Source organism: Ascaphus truei, chromosome 20, assembly GCF_040206685.1.
Source record: "Ascaphus truei isolate aAscTru1 chromosome 20, aAscTru1.hap1, whole genome shotgun sequence".
Classification (NCBI taxonomy): Eukaryota; Metazoa; Chordata; class Amphibia; order Anura; family Ascaphidae; genus Ascaphus; species Ascaphus truei.
Window position 1 is genome coordinate 4870304 of NC_134502.1, and position 18713 is coordinate 4889016.

Consider the following 18713-nt stretch of genomic DNA (forward strand, 5'->3'; position numbering starts at 1 on the left):
ACTCTATCTCTCACTCTCCCCCTCCTCCTCCTCCCCTCTGACTTCCCCTACCACCACTCTCTATCACTAACCCCAGACCCTGGCTAAATTCCCACACACGCATGCTGCGTTCCTGCACTTGTTCCTCTGAACGCCTCTGGAGGAAATATCACACTCCTTGAAGACTTCCTTCACTCACATTTATGCTATACTGTTTCAATTCTGCCCTCTCTCAGGCTAAACAAACCTACTTTTCTTCACTAAGCAACACTCACAAGTCTAAACCACGCCGACTCCCTACCCAGACCATCCTCAGCTGCCTCTTCTTCCTCCATCTCACCTCAGGACTTTGCTCCCTATTTTAAGGAAAAGGTGGAATCCATACATCAGAACATCCCCTCAGTTTCCTCCTCCCACCCTACACCACTTCCTAACTCTCCTCCTACCTTCCTTGACTCTTTTTCTGCTGTCACAGAGGATGTCACTGTTGATCTCCTCTTCTCCCTATACCACTTGCCCTCTTGACCCCATTTCCTCCCATCTCCTAAAACCTCTTGCTGCTACTATAATCCCTATGCTCACACACATTTTTACTCCTCCCTCTACTTTGGTACTTTCCCCTCCTCCTTCAAACATGCAACAGTCATACCATTACTCAAAAACAGCAAGCTTGACCCTACCTGTCTTTCTAACTATCGACCTGTCTCCCTCCGGCCTTTTGCCTCTAAACTCCTTGAACGTCTTGTATTCTCTTGCCTGCTCCATTTTCTCACATCTATTCTCTCCTAGACCCTCTACAATCTGTCTTCTGCACTGCTCACTCCACTGAAACAGCCCTCCCTAAAATAACTAATGACCTCCATGCTGCCAAAGACAGTGGTCATTACACTGGGAACAAAGCTCTATCCTGGATCTCCTCTTAACTCTCCCATCGTACTTTCAGTGTCTCTTCTGCTAACACCTCCTCCTCCTCTATCGATCTCTCTGTGGGGGTACGCAGGGCTCTGTCCTCGGACCTCTCCTCTTTTCTCTGTACACACTCTCTCTAGGTGACCTAATCACATCTCTTGGGTTCAAATATCGCCTTTATGCTGATGAGACACGAATTTACTTTTCAACCCCTGACCTTACACCTGCTGTACAGACCAACGTTTCTGAATGTCTCTCTGCTATATAATCCTGGATGGCCCTCCACCGACTTAAACTTGTCAAAAACAGAGCTCCTCATATATCATCCCAAACCTGGCCCCACTACCTCCTTCCACATTACTGTTAGAAGTTCTGTCATACACCCAGTAGCGCAAGCACGCTGCCTAGGGGTCACACTCGACTCCTCTCTCACATTCTCTTCTCACATTCGTATCTAAAACCAGTCACTTTTTCCTCTGCAATATTACAAAGATACGCCCTTTCCTCTGTTGCTCGACTGCTAAAACTCTGACTCAGGCCCTCATTCTCTCCCGCCTCGTTTACTGTAACCTCCTGCTGTCCGGCCTTCCTGCCTCTCACCTGTCTCCCCTACAATCTATCCTAAACGCTGCTGAATGAATCACTCTACTCTTTCCTAAATCTGTCTCAGCGTCTCCCCTCATGAAATCCCTCTCCTGGCTTCCTATCAAATCCTGTACCACACATTCAATTCTCTTCCTCACTTTTAAAGCTTTACACTCTTCTGCCCCTCCTTACATCTCAGCCCTAATTTATCACTATGAACCATCCCGACATCAAGGATGTCTTCTCTCTTCCCCCTTTGTCTTTAAAGCCCTCTTCTACCTTAAAACTTTCTCACTGACTGCCCCACACCTCTGGAATGGCCTTCCCCTCAATATCCGACTAGCACCCTCTCTATCCATTTTAAGACACACCTGCTTAACGAAGCATATGAGTAGCACCATGACTAATACTATACATACGATACATAAAGCTTGCCCTTGCAGACGCACTTACCAGAATGCCCTCCTACTGTCCCTGTACGTCCTTCATAGTTACCAATTAGATTGTAAGCTTCGGAGCAGGGACACCTCTTCCTAAATATTTATTTTTAAGTATGAAGCACATATTCACATGATCTGTTGTATGTATTATTTGTTATTTATATGATTGTCAAGTGTATTACTACTGTGAAGCGCTGTATACATTAATGGCGCTATATAAAGACATACATACATACGTGTTTTTCCGTATACATCTGTAGTGCATAGGGGCAGTAGAGTAAACCAAGGATCTGGGGATGTAGAAGATACAGTACCTATAGTAGGGTCTACCCTCTCAGCAAAAGCCTATCACTATTTGGGCAGCTAATAGTTAACTCCTGCCTAGAGGAGCACTAACGAGTCACCTCTGTTGAAACCTTAAATACAGGCAGCCTGGAGTCCACTAGTTCTGGACTACTGCGGGATACTGGGTCTGAGGTTCTGTTGCCTTGCTGTATTTTGTACAGGGGAACTTTAGCTAAGGTCTGATGCCCTGTTCTACAGTACTTTGTGCTACCATATACTTCGTACTACTGAACTTTGGCAGAGGAAAAGCCCTATTTTTTGTGGTTGCTGAACTTTGGCTAAATAAAAGCCTACGTTTATTTCTCCGAAGGCGAGTCTTACCTCGTTACCTCTGTCTCCTACAACACCCCAGAGATGTTTCGTGGCAGGGAAGTATCCAGGTATGTGTGGAGGGACTGGAGTCCAACAAAGTTGTGAGGGTGGCAAGGTTGCTAGAGGTGTGTGTGTGTGTGTGTGGGGGGGGGGGGGTTAATATTAATACTATAGAGGAGGGATGCAAAAAAATGAGAGAGAGGGGAATAGGGAGAAGGAAAGGGAAATGGATGGTGAGAACGAGAGAGGGATAAGGGGAAATAAGGGGATGAGGAAAGGAAAAGGGATAGAGAGAATGAATGTGGGAGAGAGACAGGGAGAATTTTTTTGGGGAGTGGGAGATGGAGAGAATACGTAAGGGAGAGATAGAGGTATTAGGGATGTTTAGTGGGAGTGCACTATGGAAAAACCAAGCAGATATGTGGGGCGATAAATATTTTGACAGGTTATGATCACAAATAATACATGTAGCTGGTGCCAATAGTCCATAATCACCATTGGCGTCCATGGTCTCCATGTAATGTTATTAATAGGACACACAGGTTCTATGGTATTTGAAGCGTATATTTTAAACAGGAAAAATGAAAGAAACCTTTTCCTGCATTAGTTAAAAAAAAAAAAACAATTAAAAAATAAGCTAAAAGAATGACACCAATAGAACACACACACACAACCAAAATATTAAATAAATTATAACGGAGTTCATGTATTTATTTCAAGTGACTACAATCATCGACAATTTATTATTCGATAAAGAAATATCATCTACAAGAGAAAACAATGGCCACACGGAACTAAAGATATTTAAGTCTCCAAGTATTTCTCGGTTGGTAAAAATGAGTTACTTTCTAAGATATTGGTTAATGAAATCTCTTGAATATTGATTAGCAGCCAATGTGACTTCAGTGTTTCATTTCTGGTCAACTGTGATAAAACGTATGCGCCAACACATTTCACACTCAGAACGTGCCCATTGCTCTTCACACTCACTTATTACCACTGTGCATTTTCTGATGCTTAACCCTTTCAGGGCAGGAGGGTTGTGCCACCTCCATAGCCACGGAACCCTCCGGCACTTCCACATCACGTGACCGCTCTTCGGAATGATCACGTGATTGGGTTTCTGTTTGGGTCGGATGTGACAGGGCCTCCTACACTGTGGTACATGATCGATGGTCTCATCGCGTACAGCCCCTAAAAAACAAGTAGAGGCCAATGACGTACAGTCATTATGGCCCCTGGGGTTCCACTTTTCATGATGTCCACCATACGTCATTAGGGCACTGAGGGGCTTAATATGATAAGAGCTTTCAGTGATGCTTTTCTAACACTGGGGGGATACATATTAAGTGTCAAGAATCTTGGTCCACTTAAGCCACTGAGAGGGTGGACAGTGTTTAAAGGGGGGGTCAGCGCAATTGTAGAATGCGATGGAGCAAACTCTGCACCTATGACTGACTGGTGTAATTGTTCTCTCCCTTTGAGTCCAACACATCCACCATGTTCAAGGCGGCCTTAAAACTCTACTCTAAATGATCTTGAAATGTACGACTATTAACACGCTTCATACATCTGCCATTCGTGCAAGTTAACGCAGAGGTAACATTTGGCTCAATGTTCTGGAGCAAAATGTTATTCCTGAGACAGATCCCACATGGAGTCCACCTGTTTTGTGAAGTTTAGCAGGCACTGGATCTATCCCGTGTGGGTTTTCTGATGTCGAATGAGATGGGAACTGCGAGTATAGCTCTTACCACACTCCGTGCATATATACGGTCTCTCTCCTGTGTGAGTAATCTCGTGTCGAACAAGATCTGCTCTGGAGATGAAGCTTTTTCCGCATTCTGTGCATGCATATGGTCTCTCTCCTGTGTGGGTTCTCTGGTGTATAGCAAGATGGAATTTACTTATAAAACTTTTGCCACAGTCACTGCATATGAGCGTCCCTTCTCCTGTGTGCATTTTCTGGTGGGCAACAAAATTTGATCTGTACATAAAACTTTTCCCACAGTCATTGCAAGCAAACGGCCTCTCTCCCGTGTGTGTCCTCTGGTGGCTAACGAGACTTGATCCATGAGTGTAACTCTTTCCACATTCACCGCAGACATACGGTCTCTCTCCTGTGTGCGTGATCTGATGTTTAACAACCTCAGAGTTAGAAGCAAAGTTTTTCCCACATTGCATGCATGCATACGGTTTTTCCCCTGTGTGGGATCTCTGATGTATAACAAGGTAAGAACTCCGAGTAAAGCTTTTCCCACAGTCACCGCACACATGCAGTCCCTCGCCCGTGTGGGTTTTTTTGTGATCGACAAAATTGGATCTGTGAACAAAACTCTTCCCGCATTCACCGCACACATATGGTCTCTCCCCTGTGTGCGTTATCTGATGGCTCACGAGATGTGAACTTCGAGTGAAGCTTTTCCCACACTCTGCACATGAGTACGGCCTCTCCCCTGTGTGCGATGCCTGATGCCTAACAAGATGCGCGTTCTGCGTGAAACTTTTCCCACACTCATTGCATATAAAGGGTCTCTCGCCTGTGTGGGTTTTCAGGTGACTAACAAGGCGTGAGCTGCAAGCAAAGTTTTTACCACATTCAGTGCATGTATAGGGTTTCTCTCCCGTGTGGATTCTCCTGTGTACAGAAAGATGGAAGCTCCTAGTAAAACTTTTCCCGCAGTCTTTACATACGTGTGTCTTCTCCCTCTTCTGGGTTTTCTGGCGTCTAACAACATTTGAGCTGGTAGCCACACTTTTCTCGCTTTTAGTGTCTACATCCTTCTTCACATCTGCATCCCCTTTATTTGGATATATATTGTTTAAAGGGTCAATTTCATGTTCACTGCCCTTCACCAGATCTTCTTCCTCGCTGTCATTTAATTGTGCAATTGTTGTGTCATCTTCATCGCCAATCTCATCAGGATCAGATGAGCATTGTTCCTTTATAGAATCGCTTAAATAATCCTCACAGGCCAGACCGAGACTTCCACAAGCGGATTCCCCAAGAGATTTCCCTGGTGAGCCGCCCCGTTGCATTGCTTTGACGTTTTTGTTTCTGGATAAACATTGAGGCGTAGTCTCTTCTTCAGTGGGAACATCATTGGGAGACTCTTCTTCTGTGTCTTCATTTTTGGTCTCAGGATCTGCTGGGAAGGAATTTGTGGTGAGTGATAAAGGTGCAAACATACTGTAAATATTATGCTTACACTGTTCGAAAGCAAGTCAATCATACAGATAAATTTATTAACATCCTATGACCGGAAACCTACCACGGCATCTATTAAAAAGTGCAATCCCGCAGTCAGTATAATTTCTTAGTGGTCTCTGAATGGGGAAGTGTTTGTCAATCAAGGGTTTTCCTGCCCCTTATCCCACCCTGTCGTTATCAGAGAGCCAATAAAGATGTGGGGAGGGGCTGTACAAGCTCCTGCTGAACACACAGTGACATCACACTGACATCACACAAAAGGGAGCAGCCCGAGGAAATGAAACTCTGACCAAGTCTAACTATAAAAAATACATTAACTATAGTTATTGGTGTCAGGTTTGGGTAAAAAAAAAAAAAGGATACATTTCCCAGATGAGAACCCTTAAATATGTCACTGTAATTAGTTTACACCGTCAAAATTAAATATGCCATTTCCTTTTTTTTTTGTAAAAAATTCCTCTTTGTTTTAACAAGTGTTCAAATGGGACCCCCGCTGGGTGCTGCTAGCCTGTTTGGCCTGACAGGTGGCTAGGTGTAAGAGGACAGGGAGACATTAGGTCTCCAGAGAAGTAGGCTTGGCTAGGTATGCTAAGCAGCTGAAGTGCAAAGTTCGCACATGCTCTCATCATACCTTGAAGCTCAATGCCAGGCTATAAAGAACCTGGCAGAACTCTGCTATAGGTGGGATGATTGGTTCCCGTGCAAAAGATTGGCTGCACATGATACAGATAGGCTTTGGGTGTTTTTAAAAAGTGCGGCGCAGCCAGTCAGGAGTCAGTTCCATAATGTAACAGATTCAGTTACATCTGATTCATCTAAGCTACAGCGGGTGGTACAGAGACTATTTCATCGCAACTAAAGATTTGTATCCAGCTTCCAGTATTCGTAAGGACTAAGGATTTGCTAACTAATCCTGCATTGGGGGAACAAAAATATTACCTTCGGCGGAGTAAGGGAGGTTGCAGGCCGCGCCACTAGCCAAGGACTGTTAAACGGCTTTTTTTGCGCATCACCCCGCGTTTGGGAATTGATACCTAGAGACTTGACTTCGGTGGATTTCGTTCTGTGGACATTTTATTTCGTTTTGCCCCATCCCAGTAAGTGTTTATTCGTGTTATTTTGTAAATTAAGCTGTGTGTGTTTTTTGCGTGAATAAATTACAATTTATTTTATCTCATGCTTGTACAATCAAAGGATCCAGATAGTAAGGTGTTAAAAAGCTTGGTCTCCCGTGACAGTACTTTACAGGAACAAATCCTCCTTAAGTCTGCTAGTCAGAAAGCGAATCGCACAGCAGATGCTAATGCCAATTATCGACTATGGGACATAGTATATGGCTCGGCACATCAAACTTGATACCCTCCACAATTCAATATGCCGTTTTGTTCTCCAATGCAACTACAACACACATCACTGCGAAATGCTGAAAGAACTAGATTGATCATCACTTGAGTCTAGGTGCAAAGTTAATCTTTTCTGTCTTGTCTTTAAATACTTTCTGGGAAAGCTATTTGAACAAGCATCTCCCCCCTACCACATGCAGCACTTATCATCTGAGATCTGACTCCAAAAGACTATTCATGGTCCCAAGGTTCCAGCAAAGTATCCGGCCATTCCTCCTTCTCCTTCCATGCACCCCAAAACTGGAACAGTCTATCGGAGACTCTCACAACCTCCATGTAAGGGTTCCAGTTCAGGCTTTGGCTGGAACCTTCCCTTACCTGGCTGCTGTGGAGATTTTGGTTCTGGCTGCTTTATTGGCTGCACCTGTTCCAAGGCTTAAATAGCAGCCAGTGACTCCCAGTCCCTGCCCGAGCATTGTATGCATTTAGCTGTGTTCCTGGCCACCTTTGGCTCTAGTTCCTGAGCCTTCCCCGTTCCTGAGCCTTCTGTGTGGCTGTCTATTGCTGTGGCATGCCTATCCCTGTTGCTCCCCTGTACATTGGATTTCCCTGTTGCTGACCCTGACCTCGCTGCCTGTACTGACTTTACCTGTCGCCTGGATTCTGCACCACTGCCGCCAGCCCTGACCCGTTTTCATACCGACTACGGATACTCTTACAGGACTCTGTCCGGGGGGCCCTGGTCGGTTTATTTGCATCCCTACCTCAGCCCTGTGGGTCCACCTACTGCTACACAGCATCCTGCTGCAAGTGACTTGAGAGTGCGTCTCCCACGGTGTGCTTCTTCCTTGCCTCCTACGGAGCTTGGATCCGCCCCTCCACTTGTGCCGCGTGCACCGCTCCTTAGCTGCAACTCTAATATCGCCCTCACCTGTCTCCTGCCTCTCACAGCCTATTGGTAGCCTTGTGCCTACTTTCCTTGTCAACCTGTTGCTGCTTGCTTCCCTGTGTACCGACCCGGCTAGACTTCGGACCCTGCTCTGGGTTATTGGCCCCGGCTTGCCTCAGACCATCCGACCTTCTCCATTCCTGACCACGGAAAACGGACCACTTTCTACTCTCCCAGCTCCAACCCTAGACTATGGCACTACGGACTCCGACTATCCTCCTGGCACCTACCCACGACCTTGGCAAGTATCACGACTAACCCACTCTCTCCAATACAGACCCGGCGATGTTGACTATCCACTCTCCAGGCGTGCCTCCGCTGCTGCGGGTGTGCAGTTCTATACTTTCCCACCTCAGTATCGGGGTCCCGCCTTGTTCGTGGTGAGCGCAAGCGTTACAATAATTCTCCCTGACGTGTAGGCATGATTCGTGGGTACACAAGGTGAATTACACGGGAGCGACACAGTGTCCCCCAGAATCCCGGTATTCGAGCCCAAGTATCCCAGACCCATTTCCCACTCATATATAAGGTTCCCCAAGAAGCAGGAGTTTATTAAAACAGTGTTTTAATGTTTTATATTGTATGTATTAATGTCTATACATCCCAGGCATCTACATAGGTGCCGGGATGTCTGCAAAGACATCAGAGTTCAAAGCAGAGAAAGGATGTCCAGAGGTGAGAAAAACATTTGGTGAGCGGGGAAGGGAGAAGTATGAGGTCCGGAGAACAAAGGGCACCCCGCTGTGGCACCTTTTGGACTGGCAGACCTGGTGGAGCCTACCCAGCGGGTGGCAATGGGAAGATGCTGCTGGTAGGAGCGTTTCCCATTGGCCGATTCATATTTCCCGCTCGCCTGGCTTTTCGAGCCGGCTTGGCGCGCCCTCTCCTCTCACATCAGCAGCCAGACAAGTCCCCATTCTGACTGGCTAGTGGGAGAAATTCCCACGTTCTGATTGGTCGCCGCTCTGACTTCCATGTTAGAGATAGCTCAGCGGAGGGTATGTAAGGAGACGGCCCACTCAGAGAACCAGACCATCTAGTGGCTTGGTCGGTGGTTTGGGGTATGAGTCCCAACAACAGTGCTCAATCCAATTCTGAACTGTTAATCAATAACAGGTTTAAGTCCACATATCATGGTAGTAGGAAACTGATTTAGCCAAGTGATAGAGTATTTGACCCAGTGCTATTTAAATGCAGCAAAGACACTGATTGTAATGGCAATAGTCCACGTGTCAAAGTAAAATAAAGGGTTAACATACCATTGATGTGTAGGACTCTGCCATACCGGACCCTTATGCTGCAGCACTGTTCCTGGTCATCAAATCTCCATGTGAGGGAGAAATAAAATACTCACGGGTGGCTGGTTCCTCTGCTGCGTGCAGCACGCTCAATATTCAAGTAGAAGTTGAAATCCAAGGATTCCCGCGGTGCACAGCCAAGTAGAGTAGGGGACCAGCAAGGTGTGGGTTAAAAATATATTTATTAATACAACATGGTATAGGGGACACACACTCTGACGCGTTTCGGACTGGTATAGTCCTTAGTCATAGAGCTGTATGACTAAGGACTATACCAGTCCGAAACGCGTCAGAGTGTGTGTCCCCTATACCATGTTGTATTAATAAATATATTTTTAACCCACACCTTGCTGGTCTCCTACTCTACTTGGCTGTGCACCGCGGGAATCCTTGGATTTCAACTTCTACATCTAGTGGCTTGAGTCGGTGATGCAATGGCGGGCTTTTCAAAGTTGCTCTGTTGCGAAAAGAAGAGCAACCGGCTTCATTTTTTGAGCTTGGAAAGTCTGCCTAGCTGAGGCTAAGTCAGACGTGAGGACCAAGTTCTCAAAATAGAACGCAGCGGTTGGGTATTGTACCCGAAAAGAGTACCAGGAAGCTCGGGACAGGGTAAGCCTTCCGATACAGCTGCCCTGCACCTATTTGAGTCTAGTTTTCACCCCCAGTAAGTGTGTATTTCGCCTGTATTTTGTATATTCATTGTGTGTACGCGGGTTTCATCCGAATAAACTACATTTTATTCCACTACCTTGTTTTGCCTTTTGAATGATCCCAGAAGGTAAAAGGTGTTACAAGTGCTGGTCTCTCATGACACTGAACTTTTAACATTGTACATAAACGTCTGAACACACTCATAAGATCGTCCAATCCAACAACTACTTTAGGGGTCTCACTGAGGTGAGACATGTTTTGTCCCCCATCTGTTGAGATTCCACCACAGAGGTGTCCTTCACATGCTCATTACTCACCTGAAGTGGAGTCTTCATGTATTTCCTGCTTCTCCTCCTCGAGATCACTTTCAGAAGAGTCGTCTTCTTCCTTGATGGGTAACGCCGCCTCTTGATCGACATTACGCGGGTCCGTCCCTATTTAAGGGAAAATTACATTGGTTTTTATGTAGGTCAAAGGTCTACTGGTCCGCTCAGTCCTGGAGAAATGTAGTTTCTTTGGCCCAGATTCACAAAGCTCTGGGAAATCAGGGCTCATAAGGTGACGTTACCCAAAACAGGAAGGGACATCATACTCCCTGAGTTAACATGGCATGCTCAAAGGTAATTATATATAAAAAAATAATGGCCGTACTACTTATTAGCACAGGCTTAATGTCATGGTACTGTAGCATCAAATAGTGCCAGTCTTGGCGTCACTCAAACCCAAACCCTGAATTTTCACGTGAAGTAATCATGCGGTGGTCCTCCCAGAGGGTAACCTGTAGTCAATTGCACGACACTCACTCTACATATTATATTACATAGTTCCATAATAGGTTGAAAAAAAGACATGCGTCCATCAAGTTAAACCCATGCTACATTTAGACGACAGACACGTTATCAAATATCTGTATTTACAGTATACTGATCCAGAGGAAGGCAAACAAAAAACCCCAGTGTCACATCTTCCAATGATATCTCAGAAGGGGAAAAATAAATTCCTTCCTGACTCCAAAATTGGCAATCGGATTAATCCCTGGATCAGCATCCTTCCCATGTATACTTAATTGGTATATCCCTGTATACCTTTAATTTCTAAAAAGATGTCTAACCTTTTTTTGAACAAATCTATTGTAACTGCCATCACAGTCTCCATGGGTAATGAATTCCACATTTTAACTGCCCTTACTGTCAAGAACCCTTTCCTTTGTTGCTGGTGAAATCTCCTTTCCTCCAACCTTAAGAGATGACCCAGAGTCCTTTGTACTGCCCTTTGGATGAATCGTTCTTTTGAAAACTCCTTGTACTGTCCCGAATATATTTGTATATAGTTATCATATCTCCTCTTAGCCGTGCCTCTTTTCTAATTTAAATAAATCTAATTTAGCTAGCCTTTCCTCATAAGTTAGATTGTCCATCCCCTTTATTAATTTGGTGGCTCTTCTCTGCACTCTCTCTAGTTCCATAATGTCTTTTCTAAGGATTGGTGCCCAAAGTTGTACTCCATATTCAAGATGTAGTCTTACTAATGTTTTATAAAGGGGCATAATTATGTTTACTTCCTTTCCATCCATTGCCCGTTTAATGCAAGATAAGATCTTGTTTGTCTTTGCAGCTACTGCATGACTTTGGGCACTATTGCTAAGCCTGCTGTCTACAAGCACTCCTAAATCCTTCTCCATCAAGGATTCCCCTAATTTATCCCTATTTAATTTGTAAGTTGTCTGTTTATTCTTGTTTCCCAAATGCATAACCTTGAGAAATATCTGTATTAAACCTCCTCTGCCATTTATCTGCCAAAGTTTCCAGTCTCTCCAAGTCCTTCTGGAGAGAAATTACATCCTGCTCTGATTCTACTACCTTACACAATTTAGTGTCATCAGCAAAGATGGAGACTTTGCTCTCGATGCCAAACTCAAGGTCTTTAATAAACAAGTTAAAAAGCAGGGGTCCCAGTACCGATCCCTGAGGTACTCGACTCACGACTTTAGCCCAACCTAAAATAGTTAAATTTATGACAACTCTGTTGTCTACTCTTCAACCAGTTTTCAATCCAGGTGCATATATTATTACTGAGTCCAATTTGCTTTATTTTGTACACAAACCTCTTGTGTGGAACCGTATCAAAAGCCTTTGCTTATTCGATTTTGTGATAATCTCTTCTTACCCGTTGAGCGGTGGGTCTGGTTGTCTTCCGTCATCACGAACTTATAGACCTCCTTGTGTCCTTCAATATACTCCCAGTCCTTCAGGAAGAGCTAGACAACAATGGCGTTAAAAACTCATTGACGCAGAATTGGCTACCCTAAGCCTAGACTCAACAGGGCCACCATCGGGAGGGAGTCCTGGGCCTGCTAGCTAAAAAGGTGGCTGCTGGCCGAGCCCCGAGGTTGGACCTTACCGGAAGTAGGTTGAGCCCTTTTCTCTGCCGGGACCATGAGCGCAATGCAAAAAACAGGTGGCCCCTCCACCTGAGCTTAACAGGATCCCCTCCCCCCCTACAACCCGTTTAATAACATCGGTGAGCACGCCCTCCATCCCCATGCTCAGCAAGCTGTCAGCGCCCATTTCTCCTTAACTCGAGCCCTGGGCTACCTTTGTGTCCTAGGCCCCATGCAAGCTGATTGTGTGCTCGAGACTCCACAACTAGTTTGATATTTCGATATTCCCTGATCTAACATAATGTGTTGAATTTGAGACACACGCACACACACACACACACACACACACACACACACACACACAAAGGCTAGCACAAATACCACCGATATATTTCTTAAAGGGCGTAAGTGTACTAAAAACGGTGACGTGCTTAATAGTTTAAAAGTTGCTGACTTTGTCGTGGAGAAGCATTTTAAAGAAAATTACGTAAACTTTACACTTCCAAAAGCTTTAGTTGGGGGAGCGGGAGGGGGGGATTTACAATCTTTATGTAACGTCTTTAGGGAATAACACGGTTGATTAAAAAGGCTACTATTAATGAAACCGATAAACAGAAGTAGCGGATATGCCTGCACTGAGGTTTCTGGACAAGAACTAATAGATATTTATTTACCACCAGATATAAATAACGTAAAAAGCTTTAATCTTTATAAGGAAGCGAATTACATTAAAACATTGTTTAAAAAAAAAAAAATATATATATATATTTTTTTTAACCCGGTAAGTGGAACTTCCCTATAATGTTCACTCCAGATATAGGCGACACACCGTGCGCTCATTTGCATGGCATTACCCAGAATCCCCGGCTGCAGTGGGAGCACTGCCGGCCACGAGATAAAGGCGAAGGGCAGGGCTGCAGACATACCCCGCATTAACGTACGCAATGCGACCGGAGTATGTATGTAAAGCGAAAATGTACTTAAAGTGAAGCACTCCCTTTTTTCCACTTACCTCTCACAGCCGTCACCAGCCTAAATTCTTTCAAATCTAAGGCTGTCTCACGTTTTAATCTGGTCTGTAACTGTTTCATACGCCTATAATATATATTATCTCTAACTGTGCATGCAATGTCTTGTATATAATGTATAACCTGTTCACTTAAGTCACTGTATTTGTAACTATGTATTATTTGCCATCTTAACTCTGTGCCCAGGACATACGTGAAAACGAGAGGTAACTCTCAATGTATTACTTCCTGGTAACACATTTTATAAATAAATAAATAAATACCTGGTTTCTTCATCCAATGAATAGAAAGTGAAACGAGGACTCTCCCTGCCCAAGTTACCCCTCTCACCCCATCTACTTTACCCAAGAGTTTCCCGACCGTGGCCACCCATCTCTAATATCTCTCACACTGTTTGACCTTCTATGACCTTGCTGCAATGAGACTGGTAATGTTCTTTCCGAATTCTTCCTTCGACCAAATCACCCCTTCCTAAATCCTACATTGATAATCTTGGGCACTCAAAAATGAAGTGTTCCTATATCCCCTCTGCCTTAAGTGACAAACTATATTATGGTAGGATGTCTAATTTTACTTATTTTTCCCTGCTTGCTAATATTTTAAACAGTGTATTTTATGTCAAGGAAATGAGCCCCAACCCGACATTATCATGGCTGCTAATCCCCTCTCACCTAGTGAGACTAGTAGACCTCAAATAACCTTATCTGAGAAGCTTCCATCATAGTCCTCCTGGAAAACAGCTCTGTGCTGGCTGGTGAAGTGGCGTAAGCCAGAATACACTATACTGAAGGCTTTGGGCCTTTAGGAAAAAAATATTAACATAAAATTAAAAACCGCTGGGATTCTAGCAAGATATCTAGGATAGTCTCCTACATACCTCTCCAGTCAGAAGCTGAATGATCTTGGAGGCATGTTCCACAATCTTCGTGCTCATCGGCATTGTGTCATCATTTCTCTCTTGCGAGTCAACTGTACGCTCGGCGATGGCGTTTTCGATCTTGCCGAAGACCCCCGAGACCGGCTCACCATTCTTCTTCACAACAATATAATCCTACAGATTAAGACAGACCAGAAGATACATTACACTTCAGTGCAAATGATGAGGCGCGTGTGCCATATGATGTCCATTTGCACCAAGAGGGACACGTGCGACACTTCTTCAGTGGAGGTTCCATGCTCTGTTATTTCCTGTGCACTAAAACCGACTCCTGTTATCTCATTACTCAGGGGAACTCTGTATATAGCTCTTTTGGGGAAAATTTGTACAAAACCTGGATTTTAGTAACCTAATCTAACATCATTAGTGGTCAACGTGTGATGGGACTAGGGGGCATGTAGGTTCACTCCTTTTTTATTTTCCCTCTCCCGAAAGTAAAATTATTTGCAGTCCTATTTTATATTGCTAATGGCTTTCTAAAACATAGTCCCTTTTCTTTTTTCAAGGGGTCAGTCTCTACAAGAACTAAACTGTACTAATGGCAGTGACATGTTTAAGGGGTCAGTCCCTCCTAGGGGCAAAGTGTACTAATGGCAGTGACATGTTTAAGGGGTCAGTCCCTCCTAGGGGCAAAGTGTACTAATGGCAGTGACATGTTTAAGGGGTCAGTCCCTCCTAGGGGCAAAGTGTACTAATGGCAGTGACATGGTTAAGGGGTCAGTCCCTCCTAGGGGCAAAGTGCACTAATGGCAGTGACATGGTTAAGGGGTCAGACCCTCCTAGGGGCAAAGTGTACTAATGGCAGTGACATGGTTAAGGGGTCAGTGTCTCCTAGGGGCAAAGTGTACTAATGGCAGTGACATGTTTAAGGGGTCAGACCCTCCTAGGAGCAAAGTGTACTAATGGCAGTGACATGGTTAAGGGGGGTCACATTTGGGAGTGATTGACAGCTTTCTTATCAAAATATGACAGATATATGTATTTTCAAACCATTATTATTTATTATATAAACATGGTGAGCCGAGACCTTGAGGGGGTTGGAAGGGGAGAGGTGGCGATTTCCTCTGGCTTATCCCTTTTGTCTGATATCACCAAACCTTTAAAGATTTTAGCACGGTTATATTAGTTTAGGAAAGCGAATTCAATTTGTACATTTATAACAAGAGGTATATTTGGGCGGCTGTGGTATTGCAACTTTAAAGTGTGATTAGATGTTTCTAAGATGTTTCAATGACCTAGAACTTACGCTATGCACAATGATTGACTGTGAACTAATCCAGTGTCCAATCGCTGACCTTGAACTAACCCTGTGCCCAAACAATGACCTTGAACTGTCCATGTGGCCAATCATCTTCCGTGCCCTTTGGATTTTGCTTTGTCTGCATAGGACACTTCTGCTTTTGAAGGTACCTGACCCCCAGAAGATATGGAGTAGAGTCATTATGACCTTCTCCAGCAGTACTCACCTCTCCAGTCAGCAGGTAGATGATCTCCAGAGTGTGGTTCAAGATCTTCTCAGTCATCTGCTTTTTCTCCTTCATCTTACTCATCATCGGATGTGTTTGACCACAGAGTGACCTCTGCAGTTACTGATATATATTGTACTTGTCCTTCACAGCAATATCATCCTACAAAGGGGAGGGCGAGAGAGACTGAGCTACATTCCACCCTGCAGTGGGAGGGACAGATGTGAGGGGCTGTGTGTCCTGTCTGTGTCCCCCTGCAGTGGGAGGGACAGATGTGAGGGGCTGTGTGTCCCCCTGCAGTTGGTGGGACAGATGTGAGAGGCTGTGTGTTCTGTCTGTGTCACCCTGCAGTGGGAGGGACAGATGTGAGGGGCTGTGTGTCCTGTCTGTGTCACCCTGCAGTGGGAGGGACAGATGTGAGGGGCTGTGTGTCCTGTCTGTGTCTCCCTGCAGTGGGAGGGACAGATGTGAGGGGCTGTGTGTCCTGTCTGTGCCCCCCTGCAGTGGGAGGGAGAGATGCGAGGGGCTGTGTGTCCTGTCTGTGTCCCCCTGCAGTGGGAGGGACAGATGCGAGGGGCTGTGTCCTGTCTGTGTCACCCTGCAGTGGGAGGGACAGATGTGAGGGGCTGTGTGTCCTGTCTGTGTCACCCTGCAGTGGGAGGGACTGTGTCTCCTTTCTGTCTGTGTCACCCTGCAGTGGGAGGAACTGTGTCTCCTTTCTGTCTGTCACCCTGCAGTGGGAGGGACAGATGTGAGGGGCTGTGGGTCCTGTCTGTGTCACCCTGCAGTGGGAGGGACAGATGTGAGGGACCGTGTGTCCTGTCTGTGTCACTGTGCATTGTGAGGGACAGATGTGAGGGGCTGTGTCCTGTCTGTGTCACCCTGCAGTGGGAGGGAGAGATGTGAGGGGCTGTGGGTCCTGTCTGTGTCACCCTGCAGTGGGAGGGACAGATGTGAGGGGCTGTGTGTCCTGTCTGTGCCCCCCTGCAGTGGGAGGGAGAGATGCGAGGGGCTGTGTGTCCTGTCTGTGTCCCCCTGCAGTGGGAGGGACAGATGTGAGGGGCTGTGTGTCCTGTCTGTGTCACCCTGCAGTGGGAGGGACAGATGTGAGGGACCGTGTGTCCTGTCTGTGTCACTGTGCATTGTGAGGGACAGATGTGAGGGGCTGTGTCCTGTCTGTGTCACCCTGCAGTGGGAGGGACAGATGTGAGGGGCTGTGTGTCCTGTCTGTGTCACCCTGCAGTGGGAGGGACTGTGTCTCCTTTCTGTCTGTGTCACCCTGCAGTGGGAGGAACTGTGTCTCCTTTCTGTCTGTGTCACCCTGCAGTGGGAGGGACAGATGTGAGGGGCTGTGGGTCCTGTCTGTGTCACCCTGCAGTGGGAGGGACAGATGTGAGGGACCGTGTGTCCTGTCTGTGTCACTGTGCATTGTGAGGGACAGATGTGAGGGGCTGTGTCCTGTCTGTGTCACCCTGCAGTGGGAGGGACAGATGTGAGGGGCTGTGTCCTGTCTGTGTCACCCTGCAGTGGGAGGGACTGTGTCTCCTTTCTGTCTGTGTCACCCTGCAGTGGGAGGAACTGTGTCTCCTTTCTGTCTGTGTCACCCTGCAGTGGGAGGGACAGATGTGAGGGGCTGTGGGTCCTGTCTGTGTCACTGTGCATTGTGAGGGACAGATGTGAGGGGCTGTGTCCTGTCTGTGTCACCCTGCAGTGGGAGGGACTGTGTCTCCTTTCTGTCTGTGTCACCCTGCAGTGGGAGGAACTGTGTCTCCTTTCTGTCTGTGTCACCCTGCAGTGGGAGGGACAGATGTGAGGGGCTGTGGGTCCTGTCTGTCTGTGTCACCCTGCAGTGGGAGGGACAGATGTGAGGGGCTGTGGGTCCTGTCTGTCTGTGTCACCCTGCAGTGGGAGGGACAGATGTGAGGGGCTGTGGGTCCTGTCTGTCTGTGTCACCCTGCAGTGGGAGGGATGGTGTCTCCTTTCTGTCTGTGTCACCCTGCAGTGGGAGGGGCTGTGTCTCCTTTCTGTCTGTGTCACCCTGCAGTGGGAGGGGCTGTGTCTCCTTTCTGTCTGTGTCACACTGCAGTGGGAGGGGCTGTGTCTCCTTTCTGTCTGTGTCACCCTGCAGTGGGAGGGACTGTGTCTCCTTTCTGTCTGTGTCACCCTGCAGTGGGAGGGACAGATGTGAGGGGCTGTGTCTCCTTTCTGTCTGTGTCACCCTGCAGTGGGAGGGGCTGTGTCTCCTTTCTGTCTGTGTCACCCTGCAGTGGGAGGGGCTGTGTCTCCTTTCTGTCTGTGTCACCCTGCAGTGGGAGGGACAGATGGAGGCTCTGCTGCCACTTCTCCTATGGGATAGGATCAAACTATGAAGAAACCCAACGACCGCCGAGCCAAACACGAGGCCTCTCTTTAATAAACCCCTACTCACGCCACACGTGGTGGAAGAAGAATGAGCTTACCGGAGTCAGACATCTGCTTAGTAACCCGGCGATGAAAAATATTGTGTCCCTCCAAGAAACAACAGGCGACAGAGAAGCCCCAATGCTACATCCAACATGACAGAAATACACAGCAAAATACTTATATAGTCTCTTGAAAAAGGGTCATTTAGTTTAACCCTTTGGCCAAAAGCGTTGTAAGCGTGCGAGCCACGTCAAGGCAGACACCCGTTCGCAAGGCCTAACACTACCGGATAAAATACTAATATACCTCCTATTAGGATTAAAATTCTCATTTACCTCTACTGGGAGGGAGAAAGACCACCATTGGATCTGTATCCAGTAGAATGAAAGGACCCGCTCACTTGTTAACCTCCAAGAAATAAACCAGATCCCTAACATCGTACGATGCCGCTGCCTACAAGGTAAGCCACTTCGTCTC

The 18713-nt window shown here is 46.3% G+C and overlaps 1 protein-coding gene across 2 annotated transcripts in view; it reads right to left on the minus strand.

The window, feature by feature from the left end:
* Positions 1-3251: 3251 nt before the first annotated feature.
* LOC142471215 (uncharacterized) overlaps positions 3252-18713 on the minus strand; it is a 17991-nt gene continuing 2529 nt past the window's right edge. The window contains exons 2-6 of one of the 2 annotated variants that reach the window (XM_075578011.1): positions 15834-15995; positions 14308-14481; positions 12189-12279; positions 10340-10456; positions 3252-5719 (exon numbers count right to left, since the gene is read on the minus strand). In XM_075578011.1, the coding sequence (XP_075434126.1) occupies positions 4266-5719; positions 10340-10456; positions 12189-12279; positions 14308-14481; positions 15834-15920 (1923 nt within the window). In that variant the 5' untranslated portion in view covers positions 15921-15995 and the 3' untranslated portion in view covers positions 3252-4265. The remainder of the gene's footprint in view (positions 5720-10339; positions 10457-12188; positions 12280-14307; positions 14482-15833; positions 15996-18713) is intronic. The other variant, XM_075578012.1, reaches the window with a different exon arrangement.